This window comes from Natator depressus, chromosome 23 (genome assembly GCF_965152275.1).
Source record: "Natator depressus isolate rNatDep1 chromosome 23, rNatDep2.hap1, whole genome shotgun sequence".
Classification (NCBI taxonomy): domain Eukaryota; kingdom Metazoa; phylum Chordata; order Testudines; family Cheloniidae; genus Natator; species Natator depressus.
Genome location: NC_134256.1, coordinates 43,690 through 68,114, shown reverse-complemented (window position 1 = coordinate 68,114; position 24,425 = coordinate 43,690). Strand labels below are relative to the sequence as shown.

General features: G+C 39.2%; 1 protein-coding gene across 10 annotated transcripts in view; it reads left to right on the top strand.

The window, feature by feature from the left end:
• LOC141976374 (leucine-rich repeat and fibronectin type III domain-containing protein 1-like protein) overlaps nt 1-24,425 on the top strand; it is a 235,524-nt gene that overhangs the window by 190,642 nt on the left and 20,457 nt on the right. For 9 of the 10 annotated variants that reach the window (XM_074937339.1, XM_074937334.1, XM_074937340.1 and 6 more), the window contains one exon: nt 15,184-16,578. In XM_074937339.1, coding sequence (XP_074793440.1) covers nt 15,203-16,578 — 1,376 coding nt within the window. In that variant the 5' untranslated portion in view covers nt 15,184-15,202. Of the gene's footprint in view, nt 1-8,466; nt 8,551-15,183; nt 16,579-24,425 lie in introns of all 10 variants that reach the window. The other variant, XM_074937336.1, reaches the window with a different exon arrangement.

Below are 24,425 nucleotides of genomic sequence, written 5' to 3'. Positions count from 1 at the left end.
TTCAAAGTCCATTTTATAGGAGAAGCTAAAATATGGCTTTATAGTGGAAGATGTTTGCAACCAAACGAGAAAAAAATCAAAAGTTTTCATTGCACAATTCAAAGGATTGAGAAATATTTATAAGAATCAATCATCCAGAGCTGCTTGGATCTTTTCCATGTCCTACAGTTATGCTTCCTATTGTACAATAGCCTATAGGGCTTTGAGAGAACTACAGGCATCTAAAACGATCTACAAGGGTATAGTAACATAGTCCTTGTAATGAGCACTCTTGCCCATGGATGCCCCCTGGTTCCCCTTCCATCACCTCCTAATGGTTTAGATAGCTACAGGCCAACATTGCCTTTCACATTCTAGGAAACACAGCAAATACAGCAGCAGTTGGATTTGCTTTTCCCACCCTATTAAAGGAGTTTTTTGACAAAACAAACCTCTTAGGAAGTGCTCACTGAGATAAACACACACACAAACAAAAGCTTTGCAATTTCATTGCTATTAGACTGAGTACAGATACAGACCTGGAAAAATGCCAGTGTTCATGTATTTGATTCTAAAAGGAAAACCAGTTAAGCAAAGAAGACAGAAACTGTGTGAGCTCAACAGAAAGGAAAGTATATTACCAACTGTTAATGCATCATGGAAAACTTTGAAACACCATTTGGAAACTGTTCTGCTTTTATATCAGATTCTCTGTTTCTTCTAGAGGTTTACATGCAGAAAATGCACCTTTCTTTGTTAGTAAACCCTGTGTAAGCTGGTGGCTGTGTATAAGAGATAGGTACATTGTGTTAATAAGTTAGGTACAGAGGCAAATACTAATATTTCTGAAGAGGCACATCTGTTCCTGTTGCTAATTTCCCCACTGAAGTCCTAATTCTTTGTCAAAATTATAATTAGTTGCTGAGGAGATTATTATGATGTCACAAGCAAAGAGTTATGATTCTTGTGGAGAATGAGCAGTAGAACAGATGAAATGATGTTGCTTCCTGCACATCTCTTTAACACTGAAGAATGAGATGATAAAGTTAGAATATGATGTGGACTCAGAATGCATCCTGAAATGAATGTGCTTCCAGGCTTTCCAAGAGGTACTAGGTGCCCTTTTAAAGCTTGGTTCTTGTAAGCCTCTAAAGGCACCATCAAGCCTTCTGGACTTAAAGTTTCATTTAGAGAAAAGTTTTCAGGTGACTTTATTTAAAAATGAAGAGATCTTCGTGTTGAGCTTCTCTGTTCTCTGAATACATTTGCTTTTCCGTGTTTCTCCCACCAGTGAGTAATTTGTCACTGAAGGTCCAAAAAATAAATGATCAGCTGCCTGTGGCTTAATGACAGAAACACATGGTTTGAGATCTAGAGCTGGAAAAGGAACTGAACTGAAGACAAAGGAAAATAAGATCCTTTTGTGAAAAGTAGAACTGGCTGCTTAGGAAAGTAAAGCCAGTTTGGTGTAGAAATAGTCAAAGTTGTGAGACACTTTATTATATCTTGCTAACAGCTGCAATAACATGAGCATTAAGGGGCGAAAGGAGAAGGAAGTGAATAGTGCAAAAGTAAAATTGTTACTTTATATGTGTGATTCGTTTTCTCTCAAAGGTTGTTCGTCAAGAATTGAGCTGAAATTACAATAGTCAGAATAGAGTTAACAGTCCCCATTAAAAAAAAAAAAAAAAAAGGCAATCAGCAATATCAAAAGTTAGGTGTCCTTGGTATGAGAAATATTGTGAAGTTGTACTTTTTATATTGATTTAAGGCTGATAAATCTATCACCTATCATATACATACAGCAAACACAACTGGAACTCCCTCAGATGGAGTGAAATAATAATCCATCAGCTATAAACCAGTCAAGCCTTCAGCAGCTTAACTAGGTCTGGAGTTATTGGAATTAAATCTCACTGCTTGACAATATTGCCTGAAATTCTAATGCACATCCCTTTACAACCTAATGGCAGATTCACTCAGGAGCAGATCCTTTTCCCTGCTACTCATGTTCCTTTATTCAAATCAAATTCACACCACTGGAAATCCCTGACAAGGACATGTATGAGTTGTATATCTTGCTTATCTGACCTGGAACTCCTTATTGTCTGAGAATTACATGCTTAACTTGTGGGGGGTTTTACACCAATATTAAGCTGTAACAGCACAGTGAGTGACATAGCATGGTTAATAGCTGATAGTTCTTACTAACAGTAACTTTTAATGAAAAGATTGGATCCATTGCAGGAATCCTGTGAGTGTGAAAAGAACTCCTCTTATGTGTTCATATAGGAAGAACATGCATGGGTGAGGCAGACTTACTCTTTTCTTTACCAGCAAATATAACTGCTCTTCAGAGGGCTGCAGATGGTACTTAGCTGAAATGTTTGACTGGAGACAGTCTCTCATTTTGTTCATATTTGCTGCTGCAAGTTTTAAGTGATGGATAGTGGTGAGTTCTGGCAAGTTCCAAATGAAGTAAAATGTTCCCTTTCTGAGCATCACTAACCCACACCTCCTTTGTGCTTTTCAATAGTTAACATGTGAATTTTGGCGCCATCCTTACCACTGGTTTACTACTCTTCTGATATACATCATAATATTGAATATAACTAATATTAGCAATGAGTTCTGACTCTTAGACAAGCCCTTCTAATCTCTTTCTAGCAAGAGGAGTTACCATTCTTAGACACATTCCGTTTTTTACAATTTTTCTTCTTATTCACAGTGGCAGGGACTCCTTTCGCCTTTGGGAAGGAGACCAGATATCTTCATTTGACCTAGCAAAGCCTGTTATGTCCCGTTGACGCTCATCACTCTTCTAATTTTTCTTAGTATTCAGTGCATTCATGCATTAGTTGAAAGAAACTAATGATTTAAATAACGGCTTAACTTCCTTGCTGGAGTTCAATTAGACATTCAATATTTGTAGCTATCCTAGGCAAGCCCTGTGCAGTGATATAGACTTGCATGTTCAGAAAGCCTGCCCTAGTACGCTGCCCCATTAGTAACGGAACTAGTACCATCACCTCTGGTGCAGCCTGAGCACAGAAACCGTGCTGTTTCAGGTGCAATTTTATTATTATTTATTTGTGTTACCATACCACCCAGAAAGCCCAATCATGAACCAGGGTGTCATTGTGCTAGGTAGTGTACAAATAGAACAAAAACTCCTGCCCCAAAGAGTTTACAGTCTCAGTATGAGACAAGATATGGATGCAGACAGACAAGGAAACAATAAGACATTATTGGTCAGCATGATAGGCAGGTGTCTCAGCACACCAGCAGTCTAATTGTTGTCACGTTGTGGGTTTTTTGTAAGCACCATGGAAAAGGAGAGTTTGAAGGAGAATAATAAGGTGACTTTGTGGGTGTTTACAGTGAGTTCTTCCCAAGTGTGAGCAGCAGCATGGGGAAAAGCACAATGACATTTGTTTCAAAATGTAACAAGTGGGCAATGGAGGCTGGCATGATGGACCAGTCAGAGGTGGTACTTGAAGTCTCAGTAGCAAATAAGACATGATAGGTAGGGTGGAGATAAATTGTGAAGGGGCAAGTGAAGGTAAATAGTTTATTGCTGATGCTATAGAGAAGGCAGAGCCAGCGGAGGGTAGCAAAGATAGTGGTGCAGTAGTCTAAGCGACAGGCTAGGAAAATGATCAAGGGCAGTTGCCCTGCCCTTTAGCTCTCTTTCTGGGAGCCCAGTGTAATTATGGGAGAAGCAGTCAAATGCCCATAATTCCCTGGGGAAATTTCTCTAAGTCTCTACATACAGAATTAATGCTTAGCTCTTGCTCAGCAGGAAAGGGCGGTGCTGGAACTTCTGAAGAGCAGTCAAAAGGCATCTGAGGTAAATACACCAAAGCAGTGGAGGGTGTTCCAGCTGCAGCTTTTGGGACACAGAGATTGAGACCAGCAGCCAAAGGAGCATATGCTGCAAAATTGTGCCCCAATCCCTGGTTTTGGGCAATATATGAAGATGATATTCAGCAAGTTAGCTGTATTTCTGGGTCTGGATCACGGTCTCAAATGGGTGGAGTGAAGTTGTTTTCAAGACCTGGGATGAGCAGCTGTGTCTGCAAAACTGTAGCATAACGGAGGTGGCTTTTCTGTACCACCGTGGTGAGTTAGTGCGAACACTTCAGCACCAGACCAAAGGGATGAGAGCTAGGCTCATAATGGAAGACAACATGGTGATTGTCCAGTGGGCACTGTCATCATGGAGGTTTGCAGGGGCCACTGATCAAGGAGATCAACATGTCAGAAGTCATGAAGGGATTTAAACTATTGCATTTCACATACTGTGCAGGAACCATTGATGGGAACCTACATTCCACTTTATTATTTGTGTACATTACTCCCTAGAGGCCTCAACTGAGATTGGGCACTCATTGGGCTAGGCACTGCACAAATACATAGTAAGAGGAAGGTACTGCCCTGAAGAGCTTATAATTTAGACAAAACAAAGTGAGGGACAAAGACAAAGGAAGTGAGGGAAAGTGACTTGCCCAAGTTACCCTGCTCAGACACTGACTTGTGATGTATAGGTATAGTTTAACTTCTGTATTTGGGAGGGCAGATCCAGTCAAGCCAACAGGGCTGCACGTGAGGGGGCAAGTTCCTAAGGCTTGAGTTTGGGAGGGGAATACTCCCTCCCGCAAACTACACCCATGAGGGTATGGAAACCAGGTCACCAGAGTCCCTGTCTAGTCATCTAACAGCTGGACCATGCTGCCTCCATGGAATAAATGTCTATGAATAAATCAGAAAGGGTTACTACTCCATGGTTAGTGGGTCATGAGGTTCCTAGCTGCATAGATAGGATGGTGAGGCACAGTGAAGGACCGCACTGTGGTTAGCTGTGGTCAGAGCAAATCTAATGAGAGTTCATGTTTGCTATTGGGAACAATTTTGTATGTGGATGCAAGGTGTGTTATGGGTTTGCTGGGGGACCACATAGGCACTGCATGCCTAATGTCTAGTGTAGTCAAGACCTTGCAGACTTTGAAGTTTAGACTAGTACATTTGGTTTATAATATAATTAGGTGAGTTTTCAATGCAGTGTTTGGACAAATAGGGCCAAAGCTCTTTTTAAAAATAATTCAGGACAACAGTAATAATTCAGGGCTGGATCCAACTTTCCTTTATTACAGTCTTCCTCCAAATGTCATTTGTTTTACAAGAGTAATTGCACTTCAATCACTGGTAGCACTAAAATTGCTAATTTTAGTGCCATAGTTTCACATTAACCACACTTAATTATATTTTTAACAGAATAATAGCTTAAGTGAGATGGTTACACACTGGGTTCTTGTAGCCCAGATGGGGGTTAATCCATTAAAATGCATTAATATTTGCTAATGACAAAACAAGGGAATTATAACATTGCATTGCCGCCTGTTTTTAGATAATTGCACATCAGTTAATCATTTATGCCAAATGGGAGTGAAAAGATGGAGCCATTAGGGAGAAGCAGGGTGCAGAGCGCAAGATGGACTGATAATAAAAACAGGATTGTCAAAAAAGGCAAATATTTGAAAAATGAAGCTATTAATGGACTATGTTAAATATTTTAAAAGCCGATGGAAAAAATCATGAGGAAAAAAGACATTACTAAAGAGAAAGTTGTTAGAAAAATTAGATACAAGTTGCCTCTGATCATAATAAGGTAAATATTAGAATCATGTAATTTACATTATTAGGTACATTTTACTATATCTTTGTCTTGGCTGTACTTAAAAGAAAAACTGATTTTATTGTTAGCCAAGTACGGCCTGAAAAACGCTCTGATTCAGATGTTTGAATTCTGCACCACAGGACAGACCTATAAAAGTTATTATTTTTGTAGTTCAATCTCAAGGTGAGAAAAAGCCAGCAAGGAAATTTGAATTGCACATTTGGGATTAACTGCTCAGAAAATATCCCATAGAGATTGTATTCCCTAGAGATTAGACCTGAAATAATGGTAATAATTATTTTATAATAATTAATTATAATTTATAATAATAATAAACTAGAATTTACTATAATTATAATATTCTAATTTACTATACTATACTGTACTACATATAATAATTATAAATTATAATTTATAATTATTATATAAATAGATTATAAATATTATATTGTATTATATAAATATATTATCTAATTTTATAATCATTATAATTTATAATAATTATTTTATTCCCTAGAGATTAGACCTGAAATAATAGTAATGCTGTATAAAGTTTGGTGATGAGCTAAATTTAAGACCATTTACAATTTCATTTTATGTCTGTGCAACACTGATGTTGATCTTCACCATGACATTGTGTTTCTTTGATGGTTAGTAATTATATTATACAAGATCAAACTCCTTATATGTCTGTCTGTCTTCGTAAGATGCTATTCATAGAATGCTAGTCATCATAATATCTAGGCACCAGTGCAGATATTCTGTGACAGCTGAGTGCGGTAAAGCTATTATTACACCTGATAATTAAATAAACGCGTGTATTATAGCATATGGAAAGCTTTGGGTGAATGCAGCATCCATAGATCAAATATGACATATGAGGAATCCTCCCCTGTTCCTGCAAAAATGTATACACTCCCCTTCTCCTTTTCCTACCTCAAAAAATGTTGCATCCAACATGGGAATTCTATATTAGACCTCATCCTGACAGATAAAGAGGAACTGATCACAAAACTAAATAATGGTAACTTAGGTACAAGCTGATCACATTTTTAATGTGCAATAAAGTCCAGACAAAAGTTCAGACCATATATATATGTGTGTGTGTGTGTGAGTGTGTGAAGATAGATAGATAGATCACCTGGGAGGAAGAATTTAATCAGAAAAATGTGAGTGATAATTGGGAATTATTTAAGAACACTTTACTGGAGGCCCAAAAAGCCATAACCTCACAATCAATGAAAGAGGCCACATTGGTTAAAAAAATCAATCTGGTTTAGAGGGGAAGTGAAGGCAGCTATAAAAATATATGTATAACAAATGGAAGAAAGGGAAAACTGATAGTACTGAATATAAATCAGAAGCTAGGAATTGTAGAAAATTTATAAAGGAAGCAAAGGGACACAGGCAACATCTATAGCCAACTGAGTTAATAACAAAAAGAAGGAATTTTTAAGTATACTAGAAGAAACAGAATCTTAGCAATGGTACTAGTCCTTTACTACATGGAAATGGTAAAATTATCAATAATAATGCAGAAAACAGAGAAGCGATCAATAAATGTCTGTTCTATATTTTGGGAAAAAACAAATGACTTAGTCATATCGTATGGTATCACTCTTTCCGTTCCACTAGTATCTCAGGACGATGTTAAACAGAAGCAGCTAAAGTTAGACATTTTTAAAATCAGCTGGTTTAGACAACTTGCACTCAAGAGTTTTAAAAGAGTTGACTGAGGAGCTTGCTGGACCATTATTGTTGATTTTCAATAAGTGTTGGAACACAGAGGATTGGAAGAATGCAAATGATGTAGCAATATTTAAAAAGCATAAATGGGCCTGTCAGTCTGATATCATTAACAGGCAAGATAATGGAGTGGCTGATATGAGACTTGATTAAAAAGAATTATAGTAGGGTATTATAATTAATGCTAATCAACATGTGGTTATGGAAAATACATTCTGTTGAACAAATTTTATATAATTTTTATAAGAGTTCAAGTTTGGTTGATAAAGGTAATAGTGTTGTAATATACTTAGATTTTTGTAAGGAATTTGACATGGTAGCTCATGATATTTTGATTAAAAAACTAGAATATAAAATTAACATGGCACACATTAAATGGATTGAAAACTCGTTAACTGATAGGGCTCAAAATGTACTTGAAAACAGGAACTCGCCATTGAACAGGTGTGTTTCTAGTGGGGTCCCACAGGGATCAGTTTTTGGTCCTACACTGTTAAACATTTTTTAATGATCTGGAAGAACACATAAAATGATCACTAATAAAGTTTGCAGATGACACAAAAATTGTGGAAATGGTAAACAAGTAAGAGGACAGGTCACTGGTACAGACGGACCTGGATTGCTTGGTAAGCTGGGAACAAGCAAACAATATGCGTTTTAATACTACTAAATTTAAATGTATACATCTAGAAACAAAGAATGCTGGCCATACTTACAGGATGGGGAACTCTGTCCTGGGAAGCAGTGGCTCTGAAAAGGTTTGGGGGTCATGCTGGATAATCACTGTGAACATGAGCTCCCAGTGCAACAGTATGGCCAGAAGGGCTAATGTGATCCTTAAATGCGTAGGGCACACAGTCACTGACTGCAAATGGAATGCATTTAATCCTTCTGTTGCAGACATATATGTTCCTGAAAGTTTAAGATATCACAGAAGAACAGGCAGAAGGACGTATGAAAACGCCATTATATTTTTATATATCTCACCTCATATGGCATGGAAAAAAAGTTCTGACACCAGCTGAAACTCCTCACCCCACTGATAGAAATTTATCATTCTTCAGGGATCAGAGGTTGAAGCAGACCATTCTTACTGCACTGGAGAGATGGAATTTTGTGCCACTTTTCTGAACATTCCTGTCCTAGAGGTCAGTTTGGAACCCTAAGACTATACATACAGATATGAGTGTATAGCCTCAGCTGGTGTAAATTGTCAGAGTCTTGGAAATTATCCCATGTGCCGCTACTGACTCGTGAGACTGCCCTAGCATGAGCTCTGATCTCATTAGTTAAGAGAGTTGAGTCAGCAGGTTGTGCTTCTGCCTCTGACTCAGGAGTGAACCAATGACTCTGTATAGTGTTTGGGGATGCAGCGATATCAAAGATGCCATCTTTCATCAATTTCTGACATCAAACTGACATAATTAAGGCCCTATCAAATTCATGGTCCATTTTGGTCAATTTCACTGTCATAGGATTTTAAAAATCATAAATTTCAGCTTTTTAAATATGAAATTTCACGATGTTGTAATTGACCCAAAAAGATTATTGTAGGGTTGTGATACTGCTTCCCTTACTTCTGTGCTGCTGCTTGCGGTGGCGCTGCCTTCAGAGTTGAGCAGCTGGAGAGCAGCAGCTTCTGGCCAGGAGCCCAGCTCCGAAGGCAGAACTGCAGCAGGGCAGAATTAAGGATGTCATGGTATGGTATTACCACCCTTACTTCTGTACTGCTGGCTGAGAGATGGGCCCTCAGTCAGCAGCCACCACTATCCAGCCGCCCAGCTCTGAAGGCAGCAGCACAGAAGTAAGAGTGGCATGGCATGGTAGGGTATTGCCACCTTTACTTCTGCGCTGCTGCTGGCGGGGCGTTGCCTTCAGAGCTGGGGGTGCCCAGCCAACAGCCGCCGTTCTCCAGCTGCCCAGCTCTGAAGTCTGCGCAGAAGTAAGGGTGGCAATACCATGACCCCCCCCTAAAATAACCTTGTGAACCCCCTGCAATTCCCTTTTGGGTCAGGACCCTCAATTTGAGAAACGCTGGTCTCCCCCGTAAAATCTGTGTAGTATAGGGTAAAAGCCCACAAAAGATGAGATTTCACAGTGGGAGCCAGATTTCACGGTCTGTGCTGTGTTTTTCATGGCCATGAATTTGGTAGGGACCTAGACATAACCCATTATAGTCATTAAAGACCTTGTGTCTTTTTTTCTATTTATTACATGGGAGTGTGAATGCAGGGAATTAGTAAAATTTCAGGTCAGGTGGTGTCATTCTGTTTCCCTTAATTTCCATTGAATTCCATTCTTTGGATACAAGCTTATTCCATATCCTAAAGTATTGTGTAGCGTTGTTGTGTGTAGTTTAACAGTTGCCCCACTTCATCCTAAATGCGGCTGAATGTCAGTAGTGGAGAAGCAATCCATTTATCTCTAGTCTGTAAAGCACTTCGGGTTTCTTTGGGATGATGGGTATTATAGAGGCTAAAAGCACTATATAAGAGCTAAATTTTGTTGCTGTTGCTGTCACATGGAGAGTGTACAGCAGTCTTTCTTCATAAATGTGATTATAGACCAAGAAGGATGGATTTCATGAAGATAGATATGTAAGAGCTACTGTAATTAGATACAGGTTAACTAGGTGACAGCTGAAGGGGTGGGAGGAGATGAAGGGATCAGAACCGTCTACAATAGTGTAACCACCAGGAAGGGAGAATCATTAATGAGATTACTGGGGTGAAAATGATAAAGGAAAATGGAGGCTGAATGTCAGAAAAAATTTCCTGAGTTAGGTTTGTGAGGATGTGGAATATTCTCCCAAAGCAAGTAGTGCAAACCCTGTTGTTTGTGAAATTTAAAACAAAACTGGGCAAAACACTGGAGAATATATGTTCTCAGCAAATCCATAGTGAGCTGCAGTTTTGTGTGCAATATGCCTTTTGCAAATTTTAAAATGTAGTTAATCCCAAATGTTTTTTATTGAATAATGTAACTACTATATGTTCCTCTTTAGTGATTTTTATGTCTGTTATCCTGAACTAATTGGAACATAATGGATACTTAGACTAATGTGCTGGATCTCATATGCCATGTATATCAGGGGATATGTATTTTTGAAAGTATAAATATATTTTAAAAGAAAATAATTCAGTTTTGTTCCTCACACTTATAATTTTCCTGAAATCACAATAATTTGTAGAGTAGGGTAGTAGAATGAAGTACTGCAAAAATGAAAATTAGAAAATTGATTTTTTTTTAAACAAGCAAATGTGTTTTTAAATATAGTAATAGCACATTATTACATTTTTTCTGGAAAGAACTTTTCTGGAATTCTGTCCTTTTCAGATATACCTTTAAAATTATTTTAAATAGAATATTACAAGTTTTCACTTTTCCCCATTTGACAATGTACTATAGAGACTTAGTAATTTAATTTGAATAAAATACATTTTCTTAACACTAAATTAGTATTTTAATTACATTATCAATTAAAATTTACACTTTTTTTTAAATTTATTGTACTTCATTGTGAGTATTATTATCATCATTGTACTAGTTATTATTATTTTAAAACGTAAGTTATCTTTTCCCATTACTACCAGTGCTCCAGATATGTAACTAACTCCTGATCAGCTAGGATAGTTAATTACTTCTTGGAGCAGCAAGTCCTGGAATCCACAAGGGGAGGGGCAATTCTTGAATTAGTCCTAAGTGGAGCACAGGATTTGGTCCAAGAGGTGTATATAGATGAACCATTCAGTAATAGTGATCATAATGTAATTTAATTTAACCTTCTTATAGGCAGGAAAATACCAAAGAAACTCATCACAGTAGTCTTTAACTTCAAAAAGGGGAAGTACACAAAAATGAGTGAACTAGTTAAATGGAAATTAAAAGGAACAGTCACAAGGGTAAAATGCCTGGAAATTCATGGAAACTATTTTAAATGCCCATAACAGTGTTTCAAACTAAATGTATGCCACAGATAATAATTTTTTTAAAAAACCAGCAGGAGGTCCAAAAACATTCCACCATGGCTAAAAAGCAGAGTAAAAGAGGTAATTGTAGTAGGAAGAGAGCCCGAGACATAAGCCCTTGTATCAGAGGCCTGGTATGAGGCAGGATCTGCTCACAGAATTTGGCAAGAACAGGGCTGATATTGCAGAAACATTCCTAAGAAGTGTTGTCACAGAGTGCTCAGGCAAACACATCCCGTTATCTAGTGGTACCAGAACATCCCAATATCAAGGATGGTACAAAAACGTTCCCCAAGAATAACAGGAATACACTGACCCCTCCTAAAATATAAGGTCAGGATGACAGTATGTAATAGAGATGTTTTGATCGAACCAACATGTGCAAAATAATGGGTAATAACTAGTGACATCAGGGGGCGGTAACTAACTATGTCTGAGGGGCAGTACTAACTTGTTTGTATCGGGGTGTAAAGACATCTCAGAGGGAGTATCTGTGTGTAGCGGAAAGTCCCGCAGTTCATTGAGCTGGTCCATTGTTACAGGCATACATGTATTACCGGTCTGGTAGAGTCTGCGGGATACTAGTACCATGCTTCGTCGACAATAAACCTGGCTGGGTGCCTTCGTTCCTTAACGGATCTTGTGGTCATTGGGCAGTTTGCTCAAGGTCTGCCGTGCCAGCTGTCTGCACAAGGCAGGGGCAGCACACAGAAGGCACACACACACGCAGCCAGACATCTATCAATATCTAACCACAGTAGCTAGAGGCAAAAAGGCATCCTTTAAGAATTGGAAGTAAAATCCTACTGAGGAAAATAGAAGGGAACATAAACTCTGGCAAGTCTAGTGTAAAAGTATAATTAGGCAGGCCAAAAAAGAATTTGAAGAGCAACTAGCAAAAGACACAAAAAATAACAGCAAAAGAATTTTTAAGTACATCAGAAGCAGGAAGCCTGCCAAACAGTCAGGGTGGCCGCTGGATGATCTAGGTGCTAGCGAGGCGCTCAAGGAAAAGCCTGGCAAAAGTGAGGCGCTCCATTGCAGAGAAGCTAAATTAATTCTTTGCATCAGTCTTCACTGCTGAGGGTATGAGGGAGAGTCACACACCTGAACCTTTCTTTTTTTAGGTGACAGCTCTGAGGAACTGTCCCAAACTGAGGTGACAGTAGAGGAGGTTTTGGAACAAACTGATAAATTAAACAATAATAAGTCACCAGGACCAGATGGGAGTCACCCAAGAGTTCTGAAGGAACTCAAATATGAAATTCCAGGACTACTAACTGTGGCATGTTACCAGTAGCTTAAATCAGTCTCTACACCGGATGACTGGAGGATAGCTAATATAACACTGATTTTTATAAAAGGCTCAAGAGGTGATCCTGCCAATTACAGGCTAATAAACCTAACTTCAGTACCAGGCAAATGGGTTGAAACTATAGTGAAGAACAGAATTATCAGACACATAGAGAAACATGAAATGATGGGGAAGTGTCAACACGGCTTTTGTAAAGGGAAATCATGTCTCACCAAACTATTAGAGTTCTTTGAGAGTGTCAACAAGCATGTGGACAAGGGTGATACAGTAGATATAGTGTACTTGGACTTTCAGAAAGTCCTTAACAGAGTCCCACACCAAAGGCTCTTAAATAAAATAAGCAGTCATGGGAAAAGAGGGAAGGACTTCTATGGATCAATAACTGGATAAAATATAGGAAGTAAAGGGAAGGAATAAATAGCCAGTTTTCATGATGGGAAGAAGTAAATATTGGAGCCAGTGTTATTGAACGTATTCATAAATGATCTGGAAGAGGAGATAAATAGTGAGGTGGCAAAGTTTGCAGACAATACAAAATTATGCAAGATATTTAAGTCCAAGACTGACTGCAAGGAGATAAAAAGGGATCTCACTAAACTGGGTGACTGGGCAACAAAATGGCAGATGAAATTCAATGTTGATAAGTGCAAAGTAATGCACATTGGAAAACATAATCCCAACTATATATACAATATGATGGAGTCTAAATTAGCTGTTACACTCAAGAAAGAAATCTTAGAGTCATCATGGACAGTTCTCTGAAAACACCCACTCAATATGCAGCAGCAGTCAAAAAAGCTAACAGAATGTTAGGAACCATTAGGAGAAAGAGAGGTAATAAAGCAGAAAATGTCATAATGCCACTGCATAATTCCATGGTACTCCCACACCTTGAATACTGCATGTAGTTCTGGAAAAGTGACCAGGAAGGGCAACAAAAATGATTAGGGGATGGAACAGCTTCCATATGAGGAGAAAAGGAGTACTTGTGGCACCTTAGAGACTAACCAATTTCCAGTCTCTAAGGTGCCACAAGTACTCCTTTTCTTTTTGCGAATACAGACTAACACGGCTGCTACTCTGAAACCTGTCATACGAGGAGAGATTTTCTTAGAAAAGAGATGACTAAGGGGGAATATGATAGAGGACTATAAAATCATGAATGGTGTAGAGAAAGTGAATAGGAAAGTGTTATTTACCCCTTCACATAGCACAAGAACGAGGGGTCACCTGTTGAAATTAATAAGCAAGCAGTTTTAAAACAAACATAAGGAAGTACTTCTTCACACAACACACAGTCAACCTGTGGAACTCATTGCCAGGGGATGTTGTGAAGGCCAAAAGTATAACTGGGTTAAAAAAAAAATAGGTAAGATCATGGAGGATAGGTCCATCAATGGCTATTAGCCTAAATGGTTGTTTGGATGCTCCCTAAATGTCAAACTGGCAGAAGCTGGGACTGGACTACAGGGGATGGATCACTCAATAATTGCCTTATTCTTTTCGTTGCCTCTGAAGCACCTGGCATTGGCAACTGTCAGAAGACACAATATTGGTTAGATGGACCATTGGTCTGACCCAGTGTGGCCATTCTTATGTTCTTAATCTGCTGAACAAAGCCTGTCTTTTTCTCAGACATTTAGGGAAGAAATGGAGAGGTGGTTTGAGGAGTATTATTTTTATTATGCCTGCCATGAGTGGTTACTGTTGGATTTTTATTTATGACAGTGGATGTGCAGCCCATTGTATGTAATTTGTACTTTTCTGTTACTGTACATTCTGGTATTGTTGGACACTCATAGGCTGCAGTCAGAATCAGGGCCTCATTGTGTTAAGTGCTGTATCACTCACAGACATGGCCCCAGCTAGGAAGAACATAAAATCAAATGTAATGTGAAAAAGAATGTTAATTTGGGTGCTCATAAAATGTCTCCTAAACAAAGTGTGTGGAGAGAAAGATTACTTTTACCTCTGGATGCTTCAGGTTCCTGTAAATGAATACATCCTATGTAATCCCTAGCATTCAATTCTTTTTTTCCCTAGTATTTACCTCACTTCTACCACCATTGTCCAACATTTCCTTCTAACTTGTAAGGCAGGACAAGTCACCTCCAAAGCCATCATTAATGCTTGTCCGTGAAGAGCTAGTCCTGGAGGAGTGGTAATTGATTCTCAAGATCAGTTCCCTCAAATAGCAGACCTCCCTACAGTCTTATCACACCTCTGTTAACCTCAGAGAGCAATGCACTTTTGCTTTACAATCAGGCCTATGAGTTCTTATGATAAGATAACCAGATCAAGTGAGCTAAGAATTTTAATGGCTTAACTCAGCAGATTCCCAGACTAACATTATCAATTAAGTCATTTCAGTAATGCCTAGAATTGCATGTCTGATTTATTCAGGAGCCATAATTATAACAAATGTTTAGATGTAAATGGTCTTTCAAAATTTTTGTTATTAAAATGGCTTTATCTGGATTTCTTGTTTTCTCCTTTAGGTTTGCTATCTTTCTTACAATGGAAAGGCTGGCTATCTATCTATTGGTTATTAGCACTGCTGTGAAGGCTATGATGTGTCCAAAACGGTGTATGTGTCAAAACCTGTCTCCATCCTTCACCATCCTCTGTACGAAGACTGGGCTTCTCTTTGTGCCCCCCAGCATTGACAGGAGAACAGCAGAACTAAGATTAATGGATAACTTCATCACCACACTTAGAAGAAAGGATTTTGCAAACATGACAAATCTTATTCACTTGACACTATCAAGAAATACAATAAGTCAAATCATGCCTTATGCATTTTTTGATCTTAAAGGCCTTCATGCATTACATTTGGATAGTAACAGACTGACTTGTATCAATGAGGATCATTTCAAAGGTTTAATTAATCTTCGCCACTTAATACTCAGTAACAATCAATTGAACTATATTTCTCCTGGATCTTTAGATGACTTTATTGAAACACTTGAGGACCTGGATCTATCATATAATAATCTTGTTAATATTCCTTGGGATACAATTGGAAAGCTTTCTAATGTCAATACAATCAGTTTGGATCACAACCTCATTGAGTTTGTTCCAGAAGGAATCTTCTCAAACCTTCACAAACTTGCTCGATTAGACATGACATCCAACAAATTGAAAAAAATTCCCCCTGACCCCCTGTTCTCCAGAATCCCTGTGTATGCTAAATCTAAAGGGTCTCCATTGTCCTCTCTGGTGCTTAGCTTTGGAGGGAATCCTCTACACTGCAACTGTGAATTAGTGTGGCTGAGACGCCTTACCAGAGAAGATGATCTAGAAACATGTGCCTCACCACTGGAATTGATGGGCAAGTACTTTTGGTCCATTAAAGAGGGGGAGTTTGTCTGTGAACCTCCAATGATAACACATCGAACGCCAAAACTCGTGGTTATGGAGGGACAGAGTGTCTCTTTGAAGTGCAAAGCGGTCGGTGACCCGGATCCCTATGTTCGCTGGATCTCCCCCGAGGGGAAGTTGGTCTCCAATACATCTAGGACAATTTCCTATGAGAATGGAACTCTGGATATTTTAACTACTACTTTGGCAGAAAAAGGTACATTTACTTGTATAGCATCAAATGCTGCAGGAGAATCTACGGCTCCTGTTGAACTTGTTGTTAATCCTTATCCTCATCTTGCTAACAGTACCAACTGTGAGAAAGATGCTGAGTCTGGGCCTTCAGACATTCTTATATCTGCTAAGTCAAGTTTCCCTAATGAAACTAAAGCTCAGCAAGAGAAGAAGGTTGTGGTTGCTGAGCTGACCTCATCCTCTGCTCTCATACAGTGGCCTTCCCAGCATCATATTCCTGGAATACGAATGTACCAGATTCAGTATAACAGCTCTTCTGATGATATACTAGTTTACAGGTAATCCTATTCACATAGCAGTTCAATTGTCATTGTGAACTAACAGATGGGAATAAGAGAAAATGATTGTATATTTAAAATTCTCTGATGTAATGCCAGGTATGTTGCAGGCATTAAGTGTTCAATGAAGGGAGCTATGGGAAATGCCTTTCATAGCCTGTTTTTCATTTGGTGTCTCCTGTTACTGAGGAATTATAATAAATATTACTAATAATGCATTATCTTCTACGGTGCTACCTATCCAAGCACCTCCAAACACTTCATAGACAGGAATTAAGCTTTACAATCTAACAACCTGTGTGAGGTTGGTGAGTATTATCCACATTTTCTAAATGATATAGAGAGAGGTGAAGTGGCTTGCCCAAGTTCTCACAGGTCTGTGACAGAGTAAGAGCTTCCAACTCTTGGGCATAGCCATGGACCAATTTCATGAGCTTTAGGAGAGTTACTTGCATCAAAATGGCTCCTGAGGTTTAGAAACACTTCCGTTAACTTGTTAATGCAGTAACTTTGAATCACAGGAATTGTGACTTTTTGCATATGGATAAAATTGAATCCATCTGTATTTTTAAACAAAAGATCAGTGAAATATTATTTACATTTTATGCTAACTAAACGTATTTGATTCATCTAAAAATATAGGGAAAGAGAAAATATTCAGAATACTAATTGTAGGAGCTTGCATTATGTATCTGTATTATATATACTATAAATGTACTCGTGAAGATATATATTTCTAATTTTTTGTCTCATACACATTATAGTATATGCCCCTAATCAGTTTCCATCATTGCATATTTAATTTATACTACTATTTTGGGGATGAACTGGGCCAAATTCAACAGTGTAAACTGCACATGTAGTTGAAATGGTAATATAGTGTATTTTGCACCGATTTGGCATTTAGAGGCTCAGAAATACCTATGGGGGGGCGGGGGGAGCATTTGTAAAACTTGCTTGGCTTAACTATTTGACCTCCATAGATTTTGATGGGCATCATGCAGATTGTGTGTGTTACTGCTCCCATTTGCAGTATGTGGTCTGTCATTCTGTTTATAGTCCTTGCAAATAAACTGGGAAGATTATAGTTGAATCAGGAACTAGCAATTGAGTATATCAATCAGTATTCCATACTGTAGGTTCCAGAAGGATGACAACATTTCTAAAAACAATGGTCCTGATTCTCCTCTCTCACCAGTTTTCCCATATTATAATGCCTTTGATTTCAATTGAGTTATTCCCAGTTTATAACAGTGTAAGTGAGAAGAAAATCAGGTCCAGTAGATTTAAAAATAGACTGGATAATGCTACAGAAAATATATTACAGGCAACAGAGCTACACTGAAAAGGGTATGGGATAGGTGCTGCAATGGGACTTTCTGTATCTCTAATTTCTGCTATTCTAACATAGGCCCATCAGAAACCTAATGTTTGTTTTTCTTTTAAATATAAATAACTATTTTTACAAGTCCTTGAGGTAAGGTTTACAGGTGGAATTTTAGGACTTGCACTCCTAAATCACCTAGATCTTTTAAAGATCTCAGTCTAAGACGCTTATCTTCATGAAACATTTTCTAGCCCTGTGAAGACAATAAACATTCTGCTGTTGTCATGTCCTGATGTACAATGCAAATGTTTTTCTGCATCATTTGTCATGGCTCATAGGTAGAAAGGTGTAAACTCAAGCTAAGGTTCAATATTATTAATGGCTTTACTCAGCTCTGAGTAGATCATCCAGAGAGGAATGTTGCTGAAAACATTTCCTCAAATGTCTAGTTCTTGCAGGGACCACAGCATACGAATATCTGTCAGCTTGTATTGCTTATTTATTGTCTTTGTGCCTCGATGAAAACCTACCGCTGAGTTCTAGGAAAATCCAGTTTTTGAAAAATGGAGAGCAGTGTACTCCATGCCGAGAAGTTTTAGTGCTTCATTTCATGAGAAAAATAGTGGCATGAAATATGAACCCCAAACCATGAGGTAAATTACAGATAATCAGAGTAAAAACTATAAGAAGTTGGTTAGCTTCAGTGGGGCACAGGGCAAATTTTGGCCTAAAGTTCATTAAAAAAGTGTGTTACTCTTAGACAAGAGCTGCAGTTAGGGGTTGTTTGGGCGATTATTTGTATCATACATTATAATGATTAGGGAAAGACCTGTAAGAACTGACAGAGTGCACATCAGCACTGCCACTGGATAGGCCTAAATCCCCGGTAAATAAGTATCTTTCCTTCACACTTCTACTTTATGGTTAGTGCTAATTTTAGTAAGGGGTAAAAGTATATCTGCTGCTGACTAGCTAACATCAGCTGTTGAATCTGTGAAACACTGAACACTGTGAGCTGAATTCTTTGCAAAAAGTTCCCTTTGGGATACAAAAGCCATTTTACACCCTTCTTCATCTCCTGGAATAATGGCAAGTTAGATATTATAACATATTCCAAAACAATGGGGACAGTTTTAAATTATGCCTATTGAACTTTCTAAATCTTTATAAATTTACAAATGACTCATACAATCTCTTTAATAAGACAATCTGAAAACAGCTAAATTAATTGGTGCTACTAGATGGCCTTGTTCCTAGAAAACAATTCTTTGGAAGAAATTTTTTAAAAACGTCTTCGCACATTCCTTTCACATTTCAGAACCCAGATCTCTGTAAATTGAGAGGCTCAGTTTGGCAGCAAAGTTATAATAGAAATTATGTTTCAAATCACAGAGCAATACTAAAATATAATAATCTATAGTATAATAGGCTTCTTAAAGATTGAAGTTCAGCTCCCACAGCAAGTAACCAGCAAATATAGATTCTTAACAGAAGTGTTCTACTGAATTGACAAGGACTAGTAATTGTGCTTTAATTTGGTATGTGTGGTTATCTGAGAAATTGTTACCTTGTTTGTGCTATGTCATAAATGTTTATGTTTAGTTGCATGGATTAGTGGGTAGTGCAGAATAACGAGAACTAGCAATCTGCAAATACCATGCTAATCCTGTGTGTTTGTCGGCCAGTCACTTAACCACGGGCATGATCCCAATCTGTGAAATAGAGATAATGCTACCGGTGTGTTTCACAGGAGGATGGTGAGGATAAATTAGTGATTGTGTGAAGATTTAGAGACCTATATAGTTGTATATTCAGAGAGTGACAGTGGTTGGACCTTGTTGTAGAAATCTTACAAAAGCAAAAGGCTTCCTTCAGCCTAGGGGAAGTTATGGAAACCAGGCCCATTGTTGAGAACTCTGTATAATCAGCTTCTGCCAGACAGTTCTTGAACCACCATAAGCAACTACATGATGTATCAAACGTGTTTCTACTTTGTGAAGGTGAGCAAGGTCTAATAGCCAGCATATGCCTAGACCATGTGAATGGCAGTTACTATGGTAATTTCATTTTATACTGAATCATTTAAATAAGTCTTTCCCCTTCTCAGTCTGTTTCCTCCAACCTACTCTTTCACCTCCTTTATGTACCTCTCACTCTTCCTTCTGCTTCTTCCTTTTGGTCTTTGTAGATACGTGTTGACAGTTGTAAATACATTAATTCGCATCCACAATATGAATGCAAGAAAGGGAGAAGAATGATGAATTTTTGTGAGCATATAATCATGGAAAACTAAGGGGCCTTGCAGATAGTTACAGCACTCACTCCCTTCTGCTTCTCCCCACATCCTGTTTTTCATGCAAGAGTTTATTATAACTCACCCATAAAAATGTACCGGACATTGGAATGTAGCACAGTCTCAATTGAGGAACACTACTACACTGTTATACACATTTTAAAAAAATGTTTGCTCTTGTGTACATTACTGAAGTGGAGACTTTTTGGTGGCTTGTCATTTATTTTGCATATCTCTCTGTCTATTGTATAGTAACACCTACTGCTGCAGAATCATAACCCCTTCCATGTGAACTTAATAGCAAAAGTGAAGTCCCTTCTTAGCTTCATGGGGGCTTTAGGTCCTCTTTCTTTTCAGGGTTTAAAAAGTCTGATTGGGTTTCATTTTATTTTACCACTGGTTGGTTAATTTTTTTGTTCCAGGATTTTATTTTGTATTTATTCCCCCTCCCCAGAAACACAGAGCAGTAAATGGCTCGTGAGGAAATGTAACAGAGGCCATTGCTTCTGATTTTGTTCTGAAAACAATGTCTGAATATGTGACAGCACTGGGTCCAGAATCCCTATGTGGGAGAGGAGTACCTTGTCTCAATATTAAGCCACAGGAAGGAAAGGCTCCTGAGGCTTTTAGTTTGTGGGAGAGCTCTGTGCTCTTTCCTGATGTTCAGGATCCCTAAGAAATTAATGCTTATGACTGCATAGGACAGGAGACCCCTCCCCCCCTTCTCTCAAGAGATTCTGTTTTATGCAGCATTGTTGTAGCCGTGCTGGTTCCAGGATAATACAGAAACAAGGTGGGTGAGGTAATATCTTGTATTGGACCAACTTCTGTTGGTGAGAGGCAAGTTTTCGAGCTTACACAAAGCTCATCTTCAGGTCTGGGAAATGTATTCAGAGTGTCACAGCTGAATACAAGGTGGAACAGATTGTTTAGCGCAGGGTTAGGCAATCTATGGCACGCGTGCCAAAGGCTGCACGCAAGCTTATTTTCAGTGGCACTCACACTGCCCGGGTCCTAGCCACCGATCTGGGGGGCTCTGCATTTTAATTTAATTTTAAATGAAGCTTCTTAAATGTTTTAAAAACCGTATTTACTTTATACACAACAATAGTTTAGTTATATATTATAGACTTATAGAAAGAGACCTTCTAAAAACGTTAAAATGTATTACTGGCACAGGAAACCTTAAATTAGACTGAATAAATAAAGACTCCACCACTTCTGAAAAGGTTGCTAACCCCTGGTATAACACATAGTTAACACACAGTTGAAGGGTGCATTCAAAGAAGGTCTCCTGTGATATCTGGGATTCCATGCTGAAGTTCCCAGTGCTCCAACTCCCACTACTGTTCCTATATCTCTTTTTTTCTCTCTTCTCCTGACTCTCTCCCTTCTCAGGCTACAAAATTTTCCCCAATTCTACCCCATCCATTGACTATCTGAAATATTGCACCATGTTTGGTATAATTTGCATATAGAATCACAAACATATTTTGCATGACATAGTTGCTGTGGTAATATAAAATTGTTAAATTCAATACTATTGGTATCATTCGGTACTGTACATTAATAGACATAATCCGATGTTTTCAATTTATCAATAGTCCATTATCAAGTCCTGCTTCTGTTTCTGGCCATGGTTCATATCTTGCTTTAATTCTGGAGTAGGAGGCATTGTTACTCCAGTGTGTTTAGGATTGGTAATGGTACTCTGCTAGTCCTTAATCACATTCAGAGGGAAGGTCAGTCACTTTCCTGGCATGGTAGGTGGACTCATGGACGGTAGCACAATGATCTGCTGAAGTAAGTAACTGTAATATTTCCTGCATGTGTTAGCTGCCACCTTATCACAAATTCCATGGATCCTGATCTAATTCATGCTATACCTCCTGCAGTGATCAACAACTGAAACAGAAAACAAATATTGTTGCTTCTCTCCTTTTACATCAGTTAGGGCTTGTCTACATTACCCGCTGGATCGGTGGGCAGCGATCGATCCAGCGGGGGTCGATTTATCGTGTCTAGTCTAGTCTAGCCGAGCGCTCTCTCGTTGACTCAGGTACTCCACGAGAGTGAGAGGCGGAGCCGATGGGGGAGCGTCAGCAGTCAGTAAGTTAGCTGAAGTCGCGTAACTTAGATCAATCCCACCACCACCACCACCACCCCCTGTGTAGACCAGACCCTAGATTCACTTCTGTCCTTCCCTCTGTCAGTTTCAGCTGCATAGCATGCAACCATTGATTCAACACCCGTTTTCCATCCTTTAACAGAACCAGGTATATTACTGATACTACTAGCCTTGTCCATGATACAGCAGAGATCCTCCCAACTGGCTTTTGGAAAGGACTTTTTATCTGAGACATACTGCACAAGTACCTGAACAACTCCCGTTTCATACTCCTTGCCAGAAGTTTGGCCATCAAAATACCTTTTCATTTTTCTTTGGGCTTCCCCTAAAGTAAGTAGTTCTCATTTTATTTTTATATTTCAGGTTTTAATACATTTTTCACAGGTGAGACTTTTTATTTGTTTTGGCCTCGGCTCTATTAACAGCTGTATTTTAGCATCTTCTCTTTTTACTGCTGCTTGAATTCCTTTATCCTTTTCTGAGTCTCAGCCAACTTAGATATCTGTACCTCTGCTGCTACATTTAAACTTTTTCTTCTGAAAAGCAGTATCCTGATATCTGCTGGGAGAGCAATACAGCGGTGCATAGACAATCCAGGAAGTTTTTGGAAAGCGTAGGGGACAATTTCCTGGCGCAAGTGCTAGGGGAGCCAACTGGGGGGGGGGGGGCTTTTCTTGACCTGCTGCTCACAAACCGGGTAGAATTAGTGGGGGAAGCAAAAGTGGATGGGAATCTGGGAGGCAGTGACCATGAGTTGGTTGAGTTCAGGATCCTGACGCAGGGAAGAAAGGTAAGCAGCAGGATACGGACCCTGGACTTCAGGAAAGCAGACTTCGACTCCCTCAGGGAACAGATGGCCAGGATCCCCTGGGGGACTAACATGAAGGGGAAGGGAGTCCAGGAGAGCTGGCTGTATTTCAAGGAATCCCTGTTGAGGTTACAGGGACAAACCATCCCGATGAGTCGAAAGAATAGTAAATATGGCAGGCGACCAGCTTGGCTTAATGGTGAAATCCTAGCGGATCTTAAACATAAAAAAAAAGCTTACAAGAAGTGGAAGGTTGGACATATGACCAGGGAAGAGTATAAAAATATTGCTCGGGCATGTAGGAAAGATATCAGGAGGGCCAAATCGCACCTGGAGCTGCAGCTAGCAAGAGATGTCAAGAGTAACAAGAAGGGTTTCTTCAGGTATGTTGGCAACAAGAAGAAAGCCAAGGAAAGTGTGGGCCCCTTACTGAATGAGGGAGGCAACCTAGTGACAGAGGATGTGGAAAAAGCTAATGTACTCAATGCTTTTTTTGCCTCTGTTTTCACTAACAAGGTCAGCTCCCAGACTGCTGCGCTGGGCATCACAGAATGGGGAAGAGATGGCCAGCCCTCTGTGGAGATAGAGGTGGTTAGGGACTATTTAGAAAAGCTGGACGTGCACAAGTCCATGGGGCCGGACGAGTTACATCCGAGAGTGCTGAAGGAATTGGCGGCTGTGATTGCAGAGCCCTTGGCCATTATCTTTGAAAACTCGTGGCGAACGGGGGAAGTCCCGGATGACTGGAAAAAGGCTAATGTAGTGCCAATCTTTAAAAAAGGGAAGAAGGAGGATCCTGGGAACTACAGGCCAGTCAGCCTCACCTCAGTCCCTGGAAAAATCATGGAGCAGGTCCTCAAAGAATCAATCCTGAAGCACTTACATGAGAGGAAAGTGATCAGGAACAGTCAGCATGGATTCACCAAGGGAAGGTCATGCCTGACTAATCTAATCGCCTTTTATGATGAGATTACTGGTTCTGTGGCTGAAGGGAAAGCAGTGGATGTATTGTTTCTTGACTTTAGCAAAGCTTTTGACACGGTCTCCCATAGTATTCTTGCCAGCAAGTTAAGGAAGTATGGGCTGGATGAATGCACTATAAGGTGGGTAGAAAGCTGGCTAGATTGTCGGGCTCAACGGGTAGTGATCAATGGCTCCATGTCTAGTTGGCAGGCGGTGTCAAGTGGAGTGCCCCAGGGGTCGGTCCTGGGGCCGGTTTTGTTCAATATCTTCATAAATGATCTGGAGGATGGTGTGGATTGCACTCTCAGCAAATTTGCAGATGATACTA